Source organism: Centropristis striata, chromosome 16 (genome assembly GCF_030273125.1).
Source record: "Centropristis striata isolate RG_2023a ecotype Rhode Island chromosome 16, C.striata_1.0, whole genome shotgun sequence".
In the NCBI taxonomy this organism is placed as follows: Eukaryota; Metazoa; Chordata; class Actinopteri; order Perciformes; family Serranidae; genus Centropristis; species Centropristis striata.
The window spans coordinates 3,492,308-3,509,627 of NC_081532.1; the positions used below are offsets into that span (position 1 = coordinate 3,492,308).

Consider the following 17,320-nt stretch of genomic DNA (forward strand, 5'->3'; position numbering starts at 1 on the left):
TATCATATCCCTACCTCACTTTACTTTTGACTACTGTTTACACTTTATGTTCACTTGTTCATTCATTCAGGTTTCAATTAAATGCACTACAGTTAAAAGTATAATGTTAAAGCACAAAATGAAAATACTCAAGTGAAGTACAAAGGGCTCAAAACTGTTATTTTGTAGCTGAGTAAATGTACTTTCCACTCCTGTATGCTTGCAACATTATCAACAAAAGCGTTCAGCTGCTTTCATCACTCTTAGAGGTCATAAAATAACCTCTTTCATGTTTTATCAGTGGGCTATCTCAGTGCTGGTAATGATGATGATAATACATGCAGGCTGATGTGTGCTCTGATCCAAGCAGAATATTTTGTGCATGGCTGGTTTGTGTAATTTATGGTATGATAATATTCTGTATTTCCTGTGTATCTTAAATAAATAGCATTAAGGTGTAATGGCAATAATATGTCAGGGCTGGTTAGTGTCACATGAACAATCACAGTACAGTTTTTATGAATGATTGCAATTTTTTATTCCAAAATAACCCCAAAAAAACAATAACAAATTTACAATCAAAGGCATTAAGATACATATAAAAAGAAAACATTCAAATACATAATGTTAGATTCCTATTTACATCTAAGAAGAGTTTAATCCAAAACTTTTATATGAAAATCCAGGTTACATAGGCAACGGTTGCCTAGAGCGCCATCTGCTGGAGGGGCGCTGCCAGTCACCCTCGAATGATAATTTTTGGTGCCCATTGTCGCCCTAGCGACAAATAAAGAAACAGATAAACAATGACATTTTCTCACTTGTGGTGCTGAGTCACGTGACGTGTGGTCATTGCCTTGCCCCCCTTTAGATGGTCAGACCACTGTCACAGAGGTCAGGTCAAGTTACAGACAGCTTATGTTTTGATAAATCTTGCAAGATGAAAACTGCCGTCAAAGCTCTCCGGTGCGCAGTATCGAAAGAGAAGAAAAGAGGAGGAGAAGAAGTCCAAATCTTTTTTCAAATGCCTTTTTGTCTGAAGACGTTTCATTTGTATTAGCTTGCTAGCTAGGTTGAAATAAAGCAACCCTAGCTTAACACAGTTCAGCACATTTTTCGCACAGTTTGCACTTTCATTGTCTCTCTTGTCTCCAGCTGTGCTTCTTTGCGATTTTACTTGTAAGTTAATAATTCTATAGACAGACAGTTGTATTATATAGCATGGTTGGCACCATGGGCAAACAAAAACAGGAGTTCCCCCCTCCATGAAACAGCAAGAAGAGCTGTTCAACACCAACGGCCGGCCCTGAGTGTGACAGTACTGAAATCATTTGTAGTTTCATTATAAGTCGACAATTTTATTTTTATAGCCAAACATCACAAATCACAAATTTGCCTCAAGGGGCTTTACAATCTGTACAGCATAGACACCCTTTATCCTTACTGACTGTTTTAATAAAATTAAATATACATATAACAGCATTAATAAGTTAACGGGCAGGCAGTAATTTCATTCTTGCACATGATATCTACTGTGTTTGATTTGTAGTGGTTGGTGTGGGTTGTTAGACCAGCTAGAACATTAAAAACACATTTCGCCTCAATGAGGTTTGAATGCATAAATGTGTGTGATTTTTTGTCTTATTTATTGCTTTCATTAAGTGGAGTCTGGTGCACCTTTACCACCTGTGCATCCAGTAATACTTTCCGTGGTTCAAGGACAATAATTAACTTCTCTAGTCAAAGCAGACAGGTCTATACATCATCTGTTGTTGTGAAAAATGGCCTTATTATCACAACAATCACTTTGAATATTGCAATGTTGTTTTATAGTTGCGGTCCTTGAATAGTCCAGTGTGCAAAAACACAGGAAGTAGCACCTTTAAAACACAGTGGCCTTCATCTCCACCTCGGCCGTCATCTTCTGCCTGTTTCTCTTGGCTCTGCAGGAGAGGAGGAGCCAGGTGACGGCCCAGCCAATCACAAGAGCCGCTACAGCCAGCACAGCAGCCAGCCACACTGGGACACTCTCCGTGCAGCCAGGGGGGAGAGGCTGGGCTGTACTGGGAGTTGTGGGTGCTGTGGATGTATGTGTTAAAGTGGGGCTGCGTGTTGTGGATGTGTGAGTTGAAGCGGTGCTGTGTGTTGTTGGTGCTGCAGTGGTGGTTGAACTGGGCAAGCTGTTCACCTTTGTGAAGATGTAAGGATGCTCCTGGAAAACACAAGAGGGAAAGTCTTATTCATGCACTGCAAAAAACGGGTGTCTAAGAACAAAATAAAATGGTCTTGCTGCATGGACAGATAATTTCACTAGACAAGATTTCTCGTTATTAAGATGATTGAAATTAAGATGATTAAATCTAGAAATAAGCATGTTGAACGCTTCAAATAAGAAATTAACTCTTAAAACAAGAATAAAACCAGAATAAAATCCAGTTCACACCTCTTAAAACCAGAATAAAACCACATAAAACCCAGTTCAAACCACTTAAAACCAGAATAAAACCACATAAAACCATTTAAAACCAGAATAAAACCAAGCGATTTCTTAAATAAAACCAGTTCATACCAGTTAAAACCAGAATAAAACCAGAATAAAACCACATAAAACCAGAATAAAACCACATAAAACCAGAATAAAACCAGAATAAAACCAAGAGATTTCTTAAATAAAACCAGTTCATACCACTCAAAACCAGAATAAAATTATCTTGCTGCATGGACAGATAATTTACCTTGACAATATTTCTTAAATTAAGATTATTAAATCTAGAAATAAGCATGTTAGACACTTAAAACAAGAATAAAACCCAGTTCAAACCTCTTAAAACCAGAATAAAACCACATAAAACCAGAATAAAACCAAGAGATTTCTTAAATAAAACCAGTTCATACCACTTAAAACCAGAATAAAATGATCTTGCTGCATGGACAGATAATTTCACTTGACAAGATTTCTTAAATTAATATTATTAAATCTAGAAATAAGCATGTTGGACACTTAAAACAAGAATAAAACCAGAATAAAACCCAGTTCAAACCTCTTAAAACCAGAATAAAACCAAGATATTTCTTCTTACCTCAGTAGGGCACTTGACTTTATTTCTGCCATATGTGAAATCGTTGTACGTCTGTTTTTTACCCACTGGCTCCAACTAGAGATAAAAAACAATACACAGTGTATCTTTGCTCAGCACACGTTTAAATGGCAGTGAGATGTGGTCATTTAGAAAGACTTATTCACAACCCTTCCCCTGTCACAAACAGGTACAATGCAAAAAACATGAAGCTTACCAAGTATTTTCTTCTTCTATCTATCAATAATTATATTGTTTTGAGTACAGTTTACCTACTGACCATATCTTTGTGCTTATTTAATTAGTAGTATTATTATTATGTGCTTATTTTATTGTTTAAAGTCTTGTTTTTAGGATTGACATTGTGATCTTTTTCATGCTTTTCAAGCTATTCAACTGTTAAATTTGGTGAGTTTTTACCTAAAATATTGGCTCCAATTGAGAATTTTTGTTTCATGTAGTTTGAATGTTATTTCAAAAGCATTTTCTACCAAAACGTGCCCGTTTCAAGTATTTCTGGCTTATTTTAATGTTACTACAGTCGGCTATTCAAGCCACAATTGCTCAAATTAAGTATATTTGGATTTATTTCAAGCTATCATTGGTTTTTCCAGCGCCAAGATATTTTTACTTATTTATTCAAAGAAAAATGTACTTACAGCACTGGCAGATAATTTTACTTGTTTCAAGCATGTATTTGCTTAATTCTAGTTATTTATTTCTTATTTTTCAGGTCAGTTGGTTTTTTGCAGTGTAGCCTTTAACTCACCATGTTATTCCAGAGAGCTGCAGCCATGTCAGCATGTCCCCGCTCACTGAAGTGGAAACAGTCCTCAGAGAAGTAGGTGGTGTCAGGTCTGCTGTCCTGGAGAAGAAGGAATACACAGAGGAATGATGTGCTTCCAGGGAAAGGGCTGAAGCTAATATATATGTTTGTACATGCAGATTGCAGTGAAGGTGCATGAAGGTCTTACAGCATTCAGAGGAACAACAGTGTTCCTAAAATAAGGCTGCAGCACCACAGCAAAGTCCTCTCTCCCATCATAGCGACCTCCATACACCAAGTTTTCTGTCTCGTCCTGCAAGAAAGACAACAAAAGAATCCAGAATATCTTAAAAATGAAAATATTTTCACTTCAGACGTTTGAACATGGGATGTCTCCTTCTACACTGTGGATTAATTACAGGTACATCTAAAAAAAATTAGAATATCGTGAAAAAGTTCAATATTTTTTGTCTTTTTTGTGTCTTTTTGTGTCATTTTTGCATCCAATTTTGGTCAATTTGTGTCTTTTTTGGTCATTTTAACATCTATTTTTGGTCATTTTGTGTCTTTTTTGGTCATTTTTACATCTATTTTTGGTCATTTTGTGTATTTTTTGGTCATTTTTGCATCTATTTTTGTTCATTTTGTGTATTTTTTTACACAGGTACATCTCGAAACATCAAAATATGAAAAAGTTAAATATTTTTTGTCAATTATTTCAGAAAGTGAAACTAATGCATTATATAGATTCATTACACATAGAGTGAAATATTTCAAGCCTGTTTTTCTTGTAATTTTCGTGATTGTGAATTAGAGATAATGAAAACAGAACCCAGTGTCTCAGAAAATTAGAATATTGTGAAGAAGTTTAATATGTGAGTCCACAGGTGGTTTTTTGTGTCTCTGTTGGTAAATTTATGTCTCTTTTTAGGTCATTTTTGCATCGAAATTTTGTGTCGTTTTGGTAATGGTATGTATTTTTCTTGTTATGTTGTGTCTCTTTTGGTAATTTTATGTCTTTTTTCGTAATTTTTGTGTCTTTTTGGGTCATTTTTACATCTATTTTTGGTAATTTTGTGTCTTTTTTGGTAATTTTTACATCTATTTTTGTTCATTTTGTTTCCTTTTTGATCATTTTGTGTCTTTTTTGGTCATTTTTGTGTCTTTTTGTGTCATTTTTGTGTCTTTTTGGATCATTTTTGCATCTGTTTTTGGTCATTTTGGGTATTTTTTAGTCATTTTTACATATATTACATATATATTATTACAAATACAGGCTTGAGACAGATGTGTTAATTTGCCTGCCTTGCCTACTCACTTGCCTGTCTTATTTTTTAATTAATTTATTTTCAGATTTTGTATTTGTATTTATTTATTTAATTTCTTATTTAATTTATTTTATTTTTTATTTTTTATTTTATTTTATTTTATTTATTATTTTTTATGACCTCCATTCTGTCTGTTTTGTTCGATGTTCGTTTGTCTGTTGTAATAATGAAAATATAATAAAAACTTTGAATTATAAAAAGAAAAACAGGCTTGAAAGTTTCACTTTCAGAAATAATTGACAAAAAATATTGAAGTTTCTCACGACATTCTATTTTTTTTTTTTGATGTACCTGTAAACCTCCAGTGTATGTGCACTAAAAGTTTCATGTTTGCACATTACAATAATAAACGTTTCATATTGGAGCATGATTGGCATCCAAACTAGTTGTAATCGTGGGCGGATGATGAGACAAAAACATGCAGAAGGCTCCACCACCTCCTCCATCAAATTCAAAGACACCGATAGTCTCTTTTCGGCTTTATTTCATGTCTCTTTGTAATCATTTTGTAGCTGCAGTAGTTGTCCTTTTTGTAGCCATTTTGCAACTCTTTGTACTTGTTTTGTCTCGCTGCATAATCATTTTGAATGTCTTTGTGGTTGTTTTGCACCATTTCATAGCTATTGTGAGTCTCTTTGTGATTTGCAACTCTTTTGCATCTCTCTGTACTTGTTATGGTTTCTTTGTAGTCTCTTCGTTCCTCTTTCTAGGAGTTTTATGTTTCTTTGTGGTCATTTAGAGTCTCTTCCTGGTTGGGACGAGTCTCTTTGAGTAAGAGTTTGTAGGTGAAGGTAAGGTGGCTCCACTGGGTCTGTGTCTAGTGGACCTGTTCAGTGATCAATCCATGTTTGGGATGTTTGTATGCACACATCTTAACCCTTAATAGGACACTCTTTGAAATACTTGCAAATTCCAAGTTTCAACCCTAGAGAATATTGGAGAATATAAAAAAAACATCTTATATGCAAATATATCATATATTATATTTAATATTTTTTTGATTTTTTTAAGGAGAGGTTCAGAATGTGTAAAAAACATACAGACCCGGGGGAGGGGGGTAATATTTTGAGAAAAAAGTTACAAATTAATGAGAAAAAAATCTCAAATTAACGGTAAAAAAAGTTACAAATTCGTAAGAAAAAAAATTCAAATTAACGGTAAAAAAAGTTACAAATTCGTAAGAAAAAAATCTCAAATTAACGGTAAAAAAAGTTACAAATTAATAATAAAAAAAATCTCAAATTAATGGTAAAAAAGTTTACGAGATTAAAGTGGCCAATCTACAAGAAAAAAATGTGCAGATTTATGAGATTTAAAGTGGTGAATCTGCAAGAAAAAAGTTGTTTTTTCACTTTTTTCCCGTAAATCTTGTGACTTTTTTCGTGCAGATTTGTCACTTTAAATCTCTTAAATCTGCAACTTTTTTTCTTGTAGATTTGCCACTTTAATCTAGTAACATAGCCTGATTTTTGCTGATTAGCTGGAAGAAATCCATGTGGTTCTACGACCAAACAGAGAGACATGGGGACCAGTTAGATATCCACTGAAGTTACCAAATATAGTTCTTCACCCAATAAACTCGGACATAAGATGAGTACAGAGACACTTTCCCCATCAGCAAAGGAATGTGAAAACAATCTAGTGTCAATATCTGCATATGCATTATTCTGCACAGTTAAGATGAAATAAATATGAGCAAAAGCCGTTTCTGAGTGCTGCTGTTCTCGTATTTGACCTCTCTGTCCCAGTCTGCTAACCTGTAGTTCCCGATTGATCCGTTTTACTTCAGCCAGCTCAGGAGAATCTTCTCCTGGTAACAAGAAGCACGGGCAGACAAACCTAAAGAATCAGAGGAGAAAAAAGAAACAACTGAGCTCTGAAAACACATGGGAAATCATCTCTGAACTGATACATAATGCTACTTTTTGCATTGTGCACATTGTTATTGATCCACAGAGTGCACTGCAAAATTTATACATATTTTATCTGCACTGCAAAAAAGGTGTGTCTAAAAACAAAATAAAAACAGTAAATCTGAGGGAAATGATCTTGCTGCATGGACAGATAATTTACCTTGAAGTGTTTGATTTTTTGGTTCATTTTGGGAAGTGTTTGATTTTTTGGTTCATTTTGGGTCTCTTTTGTATATTTTTTTGTCTTTTTTGGTTATTATATGACCGAAAAAAAATTTAAAATTACAAAAAAAAAAAAAAAAAAAAGGAACATGATGTAAAATCACAAAAAAGACATAAAAAGACAAAAAAAAGAATACAAAAAAGACACAAAAATTACCAAAAAAAGACAAAAAATGACCTAAAAAGACACAAAAACAAAACAAAAAGATGTAAAATCACCCAAAAATATTGTTAAATCTAGAAATAAGCATGTTGAACGCTTAAAATAAGAAATTAACTTTTAAAACAAGATAAATTAAAGCTGCCAGCAGTGATGAACTGGCCCGAGCAGAGTGACCTGATGATTATTTTTCATTTAATTTAACCTTTATTTAACCAGATTAAAAACCCATTGAGATCGAGACCTCTTTTACAAGGGTGACCTGGCCAAGAAGGCAGCAGCACACGTCAAAAGTTACAAGACAGACGAACAATAACAATAAACAGGCAGCAAAAAGTCTGTTTCTTACCAAGATAAAAAAGACTAGAATTTAGAAGTGTTAGATAATTTATCTTGTTTTAAGAGTTAATTTCTTATTTTAAGTGTTCAACATGCTTTTTTCTAGATTTAATAATCTTAATTTAAGAAATCTTGTCAAGGTAAATTATCTGTTCATGCAGCAAGATCATTATATTCTGGTTTTAAGTGGTATAAACTGGTTTTATTTAAGAAATCTCTTGGTTTTATTCTGGTTTTAAGTGGTTTTAAGTGGGTTTTATTCTTGTTTTAAGAGTTAATTTCTTATTTTAAGTGTTCAACATGCTTATTTCTAGATTTAATCATCTTAATTTAATAAATCTTGTCAAGGTAAATTATCTGTCCATGCAGCAAGATCATTTCCCTCAGATTTAGTGTTTTTACCTTGTTTTTACACCTTTTTGCAGTGTGAGCTATCCTCTATTAAACAGCAGATTATTACATATTTCTCTGCTGGGTTGACTGGGTGTTTGATCAATATAAAGAGATGTGCTGCTGATCAAAGGAGCAACCTGAATGGACTGAGAGCTCTTAATTCATGTAGAATTGATTCAGCATGAGAGGATCGATGGACTTACTGCTGCAACACGTTACACCCCAGACTGTCCCTTTTGATCCGGCGAAGACCTTCAATTTCAAGGATCTCCAAGACGTTTACAATAGTCTTGGGAACCTAGAGCGAGAAAACATGACCTTTACACAGTTTCAAAGACTAAAACCCAGAATTTATTCTCTTATCAGTGATAATTCAAGGCAAGGTAAGGGAACATTTATAGTCTGTGAGGGAAAACTGAACATTTTTATCTATTTTTCTAATCCATTGCTGTATTTTTTACTAAATCAGGAGCTATTTCTTGACAGATCATCATCTTTATACCTCTCTGTAAAGCATGTCCAGGCTGGTCATCATGTGCTGGCTGTAGTTCTGAGGTGACAGAGTCGCCTGTAGTTTTCAGATCAAAAGAATAATTAAATCACACACAATGCACAAGGAATTTTAATCAATCCATAGTGAACACATTAACTCTCTTCTTCCTTTAATGCAGCTATTCTCAACCTTGGGGTCCCGACCCCAATTGCGGCCACGAGATGATTTCTGGGGTGTTCATGTGTCATTTTGGTCATTTAATGTTTTTTTGTGTTTTGTTTAGTCATTTTGTGTCTTTTTTGGTAATTTTGTGTCTTTTTTTGATCATTTTGTGTCTTTTTGGGTCATTTTGTGGTCAATTTGAGTCCTTTTTTTCTTAATTTTATGTAACTTTGTGGTCATTTTGGGTCTTTTTTGGTCTTTTTGGTAATTTGATGTCCTTTTTTTGGTCATTTGATGTCCTTTTTTGGTCATTTTGTGTTTTGTTTAGTCATTTTGTGTCTTTTTTTTGGTCATTTTGGGTCTTTTTTTGATAATTTTGTGTCTTTTTTGGTCATTTTGTGGTCAATTTGAGTCCTTTTTTGCTTAATTTTATGTAATTTTGTGGTCATTTTGTGTCTTTTTTGGTAATTTTGGTCATTTAATGTCCTTTTTTGGTAATTTTGTGTCTTTTTTGGTAATTTTGTGTCTTTTTTGGTCATTTCGTGTCTTTTTTTGATAATTTTGTGTCTTTTTTGGTAATTTTGTGTCTTTTTGTGTCTTTTCGTGATCATTTTGTGTCATTTTGTGGTCCATTTGATTCTTTTTTGGGTAATTTTGTGTCTTTTCTGACAAATCCCAAAGTATCAAGTTGTTACTTTCCAAGGAGTCTCTGGCTTGAAGCTGACTGTTACACACTCAGGAGGTCAGAATGGACCTTTAAACTGATAGCAAAGGACTTAGATTAAAAGTAACAATCAATTATAAAAAATAATTAGTAATAAGAACTACTGCTTTAATGGACATCTGCTCTGTGTTGAGGCCACAGACGAGCAGAATAATTAAGGCCCATTTCAGGAGAAGCCGGCCAAGTTTGTAGCTTAAAAAGTGCGTATCAACCCAAAGAGCCGGCGCCATGCAACATGTATGAGCGTACGAGCAACAACTAACCCTAAGCTGTCACTAGCACAGTCTCAGAGCTCATCTTAAATTGATGCTGCGCTTTGATATTCTGCTTCAAAGCACAAACATTAAAAAGAGAGACTACACTGTCAGTGGAGCGAGAGGGGAGTAATGGAGAGAAGGGGGAGATAAAAAGGGAAATGGAGGCAAAATAAGAAAGAGGGAGAAGGAGGAGGAGGAGGAGGAGGAGGAGGAGACAGAGACAAAAATGACACAAAATGACCAAAATAAGACACAAACTGACTAAAAAAGACATAAATTGACCCAAAAGAGACACAAAATGACTAAAAAAGACACAAAATGATAAGACAGAATGACAAAAACCCCACAGAAGACACAAAATGACCAAAAAAAGACACAAATTGACCAAAAAGAAACACAAAATGACTAAAAAGGCACAAAATGACTAAAAACAAAGACACTAAATGACCAAAAAAGACACAAAATGACCAAAAAAAACACAAAACAACCAAAAAAAGACAAAAATTGACCAAAAAGAGACACAAACTGACTAAAAAAGACACAAATTGACCAATAACAGACACAAAATGACTAAGAAAAGGCACAAAATGACCAAAATAAGACACAAACTGACTAAAAAAGACATAAATTGACCCAAAAGAGACACAAAATGACTAAAAAAAGACACAAAATGACTAACAACAAAGACACTAAATGACCAAAAAAGACAGAAAATGACCAAAAAAGAGACAAACTGATTAAAAAAGACACACAATGACTTACAAAGACATGAAAAGGATTCAAAAATGGACAAAATAGACTCAGACTCCAGAGAGTTAAAAGCGAGTTTATACGATTTTAAGACATTTCACAATTGTATTTTATACTTAGTTCTGTTTTGTAGTTATGTTACAGCGTCCCCAAAAATCAAAACATTAAAAAGAGAGACTACACTGTCAGTGGAGCGAGAGGGGAGTAATGGAGAGAGGGGGGAGATAAAAAGGGAAATGGAGGCGAAATAAGAAAGAGAGAGAAGAAGACAGAGACAGGATGAAGAGAGAGTGGGTTGACCTCTGTTGTTTTCTGCCTGGTGGAGAACAAGGCCTGTCTGTGGCCCGTGTGCCTGTTTCATGCGGCTGTTTGTGTGACAGAATGTGGTCATTGAACAGAAACACATCTGCTCTCATCTTGCTCTGACACAATAAAACTCTGAGGGGAGGGCTGCTCACAAAGCTTCATTATTCTGCTCCGTTAGGACAGAGATATCATGAGACACGCCATCACACGCTGGTCGACTGTTCCCCTCACAACTGGTCATATTTCTAAGACTTCTAAGACTAATTTGGCTTTTACCGGAACCATTTTTAGAGATTTTTCTGCTCATGCATCTTGTGCTCATAACATCTTCTCTTTTATTTATTTATTTGCTACTATTTATTAGTCTATATATATATTATCATGCTCTATTTCTTAATTATTTATATATTATTTTATCTTTTTTATCTAGCTTTTTTAATATTTTTTTTACTTTCCATTGTTGTTATTATTGACTTTTACTTTTTTATTTATTTATTTCTTATTATTATATATATTTTTTAATCTTATCTTATTTTATTTTTTATCTAATTAATTTCTAAGCTGTCTCCAGTGTTTCCTCATTGCTCCATGTTGAGATGGCGCTTCCTCAGTTTGCTACTATTTATTAGTCTATTTATATATATATATATATATATATATATATATATATATATATTATCTTGCTATATTTCTTATTTATTTATTTATTTATTGTTTTATCTTTTTATCTAGCTTTTTTTACATTTATATTTATTTATTTATTTATTTATAACTTTCCATTGTTATTATTGACTTTTACTTTTTTACTTTTTTCTTTCTTTCTTTCTTTCTTTCTTTCTTTCTTTCTTTGTTTATTTGTGTTTATTTGTTTGTTTATTTGTTTATTTATTATTATATATATATATTTTCATCTTATTTTATTTTATCTTACTTTATCTTTTATCTAATTAATTTCTAAGCTGCCTCCAGTGTTTCCTCTCTGCTCCATGTTCAGATGGAGCTTCCTCTGTTTGTTCTTTGTTTTTAATAGGATGGAGGTGTTTGCTTGTTTCTATGTTTCGTTATTTATTTATTTATTATTATTATTGTTATTTTCTCCTTTTTTATGTAAAGTGCTTTGTGTTGCATCTCTTGTATGAAAAGTGCTAAATACAAATAAAGTCTGATAGATTGATTGATCACTGGAGACTCCTTTAACCGAGGGGAGTGCTTTGAAAATGTCCTCCGTCCGTCCATTGGATCACTCTGCTTTTTTTTTTTTCCAGTGACGACTTCTTAAAGCGACTCACCCGATCGTTGCAGTACTGACACAGATCGTTGCCGCCGATGAAGAGCGTCACCAGCTTCCAGTCGTTCTCAAAATTCACCCCCTGTTATTGTTCAAAAGATGGAGAAAGAACAAGAGAAGGAACAAAGATTTATTTGTATTTCTTGCACATTAACCCTCCAAAAGCACCACATCCAGACTTGTTGACTCCATCAGACTAGAAAACAAAGCAGCGTGGAGCCCTACTGTAAATTTACCTCTAAAGTTCTGGCTGTAAACTCCATGAGGCCAGTTTCAGTTTGATGATGATATACCAAGTAAAACTGGAGACAAGCTCAAATAGATTTAGTATCAAATGATAGAACTGGATGGAACCCTCTTATATGTTAGATTTGACACCTTTGGTCACATTTGCAACATTTAAAATTTTTATTGAGCATGATAGTGTTTTGAAAGTAAAAAAAAGATTCAAAATCACATTTTATGTTGGACTAAAGGACTAAAAAAGACACAATGACTAAAACAAACACACAAAATGACCAAGAAAAGACACATAATGACAAAAAAGGCACAAAATGACAAAAAAAAGACACAAAATTACAAAAAAAAAGACACAATGACCAAAAAAAGAAACAAAATGACTAAAAAAAGACACAAAATGACAAAAAGAGACACAAAATGACAAAAAAAGACACAAAATGACCAAAAAAGACACATAATGACAAAAAGACAAAAAATGACTAAAAAAAGACACAAAATGAAAAAGAAAATGACACAAAATGACAAAAAGACACAAAATGATTAAAAAAAAGATGCAAAATGACGAAAAAAAGACACAAAATGACTAAAAAGAGACACAAAATGACTAAAAAAGACACAAAATGACCAAAAAAGACATTTTGGATTCAAAAATGGACAAAATAGCCCAAGACTCCATAGAGTTAAAGTATCATAGCTTGCAGTCACAAAGGGACACCAGTGTGTGAATTTATTAAACTCACAGCATCGTTCTTGATCTTGTCAATCAGCTGGCGGACCTGCCCTGGGATTCCTCTGCAACATATTTATTTCATGAGTGCACAAAATGCTTAAAACACAACAGATCCTGATCAGAACAGATCAAAGAAATGTCACAACTCACGCTACTTTAGCTCCTGATACGGCCATGTTGAAGCCAGTCCTAAACTTCCCCTGTCCCAGTGATGCTCCTTTGATTTTAGGATTAAACTTCTTAAGGATATCTGATGTAATAAAAGTAGAAAAAAAAGCACAAGAGACAATTCTGTTACAGTCCAAATCTGCCATCTAGTGGAGCTACAGTAACATGCATTATGGGACAAGAAAGCTGCATCCCACACTGCAAAAAAAGGTCTAAAAACAAAATTTCTTAAATTAAGATTATTAAATCTAATAAGCATATTGAACACTTAAAATGGGAAATTAACTCTTAAAACAAGATAAATTATTTAACGCTTCTCAATGTTTTTTTGTTTTTTTTATCTTTGTAAGAAACAAATAATTTGCAGTGCACTCTTTCTGTTTTTCATGGTAATTTTTTTCTGTTTTTCTGACATTTTTTTCTGTTTTTCTGACTATTTTCTTTGTTTTTCTGACTATTTTTTTCTGTTTTTCTGACATTTTTTTCTGTTTTTTATTAAATCTAGAAATAAGCATGTTGAAAACTTAAAATAAGAAATTAACTCTTAAAACAAGATAAATTATCAAACACTTCTAAATCTAAAGTTTTTTTTATCTTGGTAAGAACCAAATAATCATCAGGTCACTCTGCTCGGGCCAGTTCATCACTGCTGGCAGCTTTAATTTATCTTGTTTTAAGAGTTAATTTATTATTTTAAGCTTTCAACATGCTTATTTCTAGATTTAATAATCTTAATTTAAGAAATCTTGTCAAGGTAAATTATCTGTCCATGCAGCAAGATCATTTCCCTCAGATTTACTGTTTTTATCTGGTTTTTAGACCTTTTTTGCAGTGCAGCTAAGAAGTGGGACTTACTTGGTAATGTTGTGACAGTGTCAAGATTTTTGTCTCCTCCGATGCTTTTGGATGAAAAACAAACAATAATAAAAATGATCACATCATGCAATGCACATACATGTGTTATGCATACAGTTTGTGTGCAGCAAGGTTATTATAGTTTTGGATTTTTCTTTAGTTTTAATTTCATTGTCAATTTTTCTTTTCAAATTCAGTTAGTTTTAATGAGTTATTAGTGTGTGTTTGCTAGTTTGAATTAGCTTTAATTTTTTTGGAAAATGCTTAGTTTTAGTTTAAACGTATGAAAAAAGACATTTTCACTATAATTTTAGTTAGTTTTAGTTAGTTTTGTAACCACACAATACAGTTTCAGTTAGTTATCTTTTATTAAAAAACTCTTTTTAAGAGACTTTTTATTTTTATTTCAGTTAACGAAAATGTTTTTTCAATTCTAGTTGTCATTATTTTGTTACTTTTCCATAACTATAACAATCTTGGTGTGCAGTCTCTCACCTCCATGACACTCCTCTGTACTCGGTCCGTAGCTGCAGGAGATTCTTTGCCTTCGCACCAAAGCCGGCCTACAGGCAGAAAAACATTGTTACACTACTGAATCATTTGCAGAAAAGATGTATGAAAAATGATGCACAGGACAAATAAAATGCTGTAATAGCAGAGGCTAAAAATACAATTGGTATTAAATTGCACAGACTCTATTCCATCTATCAATATAATTAGATCAGACAGAGTCTCAACAAGTCAAATTTAAGACTTTGTAAGAGACATTTTCCTTTGATTGTTTGTTTGTTTGTTTTTTTGTTTGTGCCTCAGATGTCATGACTTAACACAGTTTTTTGACTGCAGAAATGTGATGTATAAGTTGGAAATATAACTTTATTTTTAAGAAAGAAGTATATCTTTGTTTGGAGATGCTATAATAAACTCAGTTATTGATATATGGAGACTGGACATTTCATTTGTGCACGTAAAACACGTTGAACGGGATCTCAATCGGGTCACTACAGACTTTTTAAGACCTTTTAAGACCTTTTAAGACCATAATAAATACAATTCGAGACCCATTTTACATCCATGCTGGCAAAAAGTACAAAAAAGACAAGAAGGAAAATCGAACGCTTGGAATAACTTGCAAAGTAAATGAATTTATTCACAGCTTAAATTCTGACCGGGATGCTCAAGTAGTGCAAGTTAGTTCTGTTTTGTAGTTCTGTTATAGCGTCCTAAAAAATCAGCACATTTAAAAGCGAGACTGAAGTTTATGCATTTGGGGTTTTTTTTAAACTTACATTAATGCATTTTTAAGACCTTTCAAAATTGTATTTAAGACATTTTATGAATTTTCAGAGAATTTTAGACATTTTAAGGCCTTAAATCTAAATTATTATTATTATTTTAGACGTTTTAAGACTTTTTAGGCCCCGTGGATACCCTGTTAGATTAGATTAGATTATTCTATACTTTTTTGATTCCACAACGGGGGAATTCACTTGTCACAGCAGCAAAATCGGAAGCAATTATAATCACATTCTTGTGGACAAACTTACCGTTAAAGAGTCTCCAACAGCTCCGACCACTTTGATGTCTGCTGGTCGAACCCTGTGAGCTGACAAAAGATCAACATGAGCATGTTTTACAACTAACATCTCTATTTCCCTTTAGATAATATTTAAGTAACACGTGGATTTCTTACCTGAAGTGGGCACAGAGTTGGATGGAGCTGTGTCAGCACAATAAAAGTCACTGCCCCAGTTCTGAACAATGACAGAGACATGTATTAGGTGTTTATTCTGCCCTACAAAGTCTAACTGCAGTATCTACAATTTTGGTCGAAATTGAGTAATAACTAAAAATGAACCCTGTGGTGTCTTTTTTATCTTGTGACAAAGTTTTAGAGAAATTATATAAAAATTTACAGGAACTACAAAATCAAACTCAAAACCAAAACAGGCAGCAGTAATTGCACTGACCACGGTCTGCTTTGGATAAATATAAGAATTTAAACATAAAACCCAAGCAGACGGTCTGATACAGTAAAGCCTTATATTTCTTCATTGTGTGAATAGTGAAGACAGGAATATTAGAAATTATAAGTTTATTTGATAGGTAAATTATTATCTAGATCAGGGGTCTCAAACTCAAATTACCTGGGGGCCGCTGGAGGCAGTATCAAAATGACCAAAAAAAAAGACACAATTACCAAACAAGACACAAAATTACAAAAAAAAAAGACATAAAATGACAGAAAAAAACTAAATTGCTTAAGAAAGACACAAAATGACCGAAAAGCACTAAATTATTTTAAAAAGACACAAAATTACCAAAAAAAGACAGAATTACCAAAAAAGACACAAAATTATTAAAAAACACACAAAATGACTGAAAAACACTACATTTTTTTAAAAAGACACAAAATAACCAAAAAAGACACAAAATTACCCAAAAAAGATAGCCTGGCTAACACCAGACCAAATCTCATTGGAGATTAGGTCTGGACACCTACAATGCTTTTCTCCGTAGAGGAGGTGTGGTTTACGATCCTCCGGAGCCGTTTATTGGACGCTTAGAATGTCTATCAAAGCGTCTGTAGGTAGCTCTTAGCCAATCAGATCAGTTATACCAGATGACGTAGTAGAGCAACAGAGATGGATGTTTGTTGTGTGTGTGTCTGTGAGAGAGTGTTGCTGCTGCTTTGCTTCTTCAGTTCTCGCTTTCTGCAAGATTATTTATTTTCACGCTTTATTCCCCCTCATGTCATTCTGCCCCACACATCCACTGATTTTATGGGCAATAAACAAGCTGCTGCGGGTCTCTGGGGGCTCCGCTGTCCCCCGGCTCGGAGCCAGATCACCGGCGGTGACCGGCGGTCTCGCCGGCTCGGCGCAACGAGCCGCAGAAACCGCCCGTGCGGCGCTAATAGCCCCGCTACCGGTGATCTGGCTCCGAGCCGGGGGACAGCGGAGCCGCTGAGAGACCTTTCGCCTTTCAACTTTCGCTCTAAACTATTTAAAACACCATCTACAGCTAAAGAGAGTTTCGCGTCCGCAGCAGCCATGTTGGATCCGGAAAGCTTCTAAGTGCCGAGTAGTACGCGTCATCGTCTCACCGTCCCTCCCCGCTCTGTGATTGGATCCCTAAAACAGGGCTAAGATAATCGCCTCGTTTCCAGA

General features: G+C 34.0%; 1 protein-coding gene across 1 annotated transcript in view; it reads right to left on the minus strand.

Moving 5' to 3' along the window:
- Positions 1–1,292: 1,292 nt before the first annotated feature.
- Positions 1,293–17,320, minus strand: part of plb1 (phospholipase B1) — a 29,912-nt gene continuing 13,884 nt past the window's right edge. The window contains exons 29-43 of the mRNA XM_059352675.1: positions 15,844–15,904; positions 15,698–15,756; positions 14,646–14,713; positions 14,151–14,194; positions 13,278–13,377; positions 13,138–13,189; positions 12,159–12,239; positions 8,680–8,745; positions 8,381–8,475; positions 6,908–6,989; positions 4,031–4,135; positions 3,826–3,921; positions 3,060–3,134; positions 2,157–2,191; positions 1,293–2,084 (exon numbers count right to left, since the gene is read on the minus strand). Coding sequence (XP_059208658.1) covers positions 1,862–2,084; positions 2,157–2,191; positions 3,060–3,134; positions 3,826–3,921; positions 4,031–4,135; positions 6,908–6,989; positions 8,381–8,475; positions 8,680–8,745; positions 12,159–12,239; positions 13,138–13,189; positions 13,278–13,377; positions 14,151–14,194; positions 14,646–14,713; positions 15,698–15,756; positions 15,844–15,904 — 1,242 coding nt within the window. The 3' untranslated portion in view covers positions 1,293–1,861. The remainder of the gene's footprint in view (positions 2,085–2,156; positions 2,192–3,059; positions 3,135–3,825; positions 3,922–4,030; positions 4,136–6,907; positions 6,990–8,380; positions 8,476–8,679; positions 8,746–12,158; positions 12,240–13,137; positions 13,190–13,277; positions 13,378–14,150; positions 14,195–14,645; positions 14,714–15,697; positions 15,757–15,843; positions 15,905–17,320) is intronic.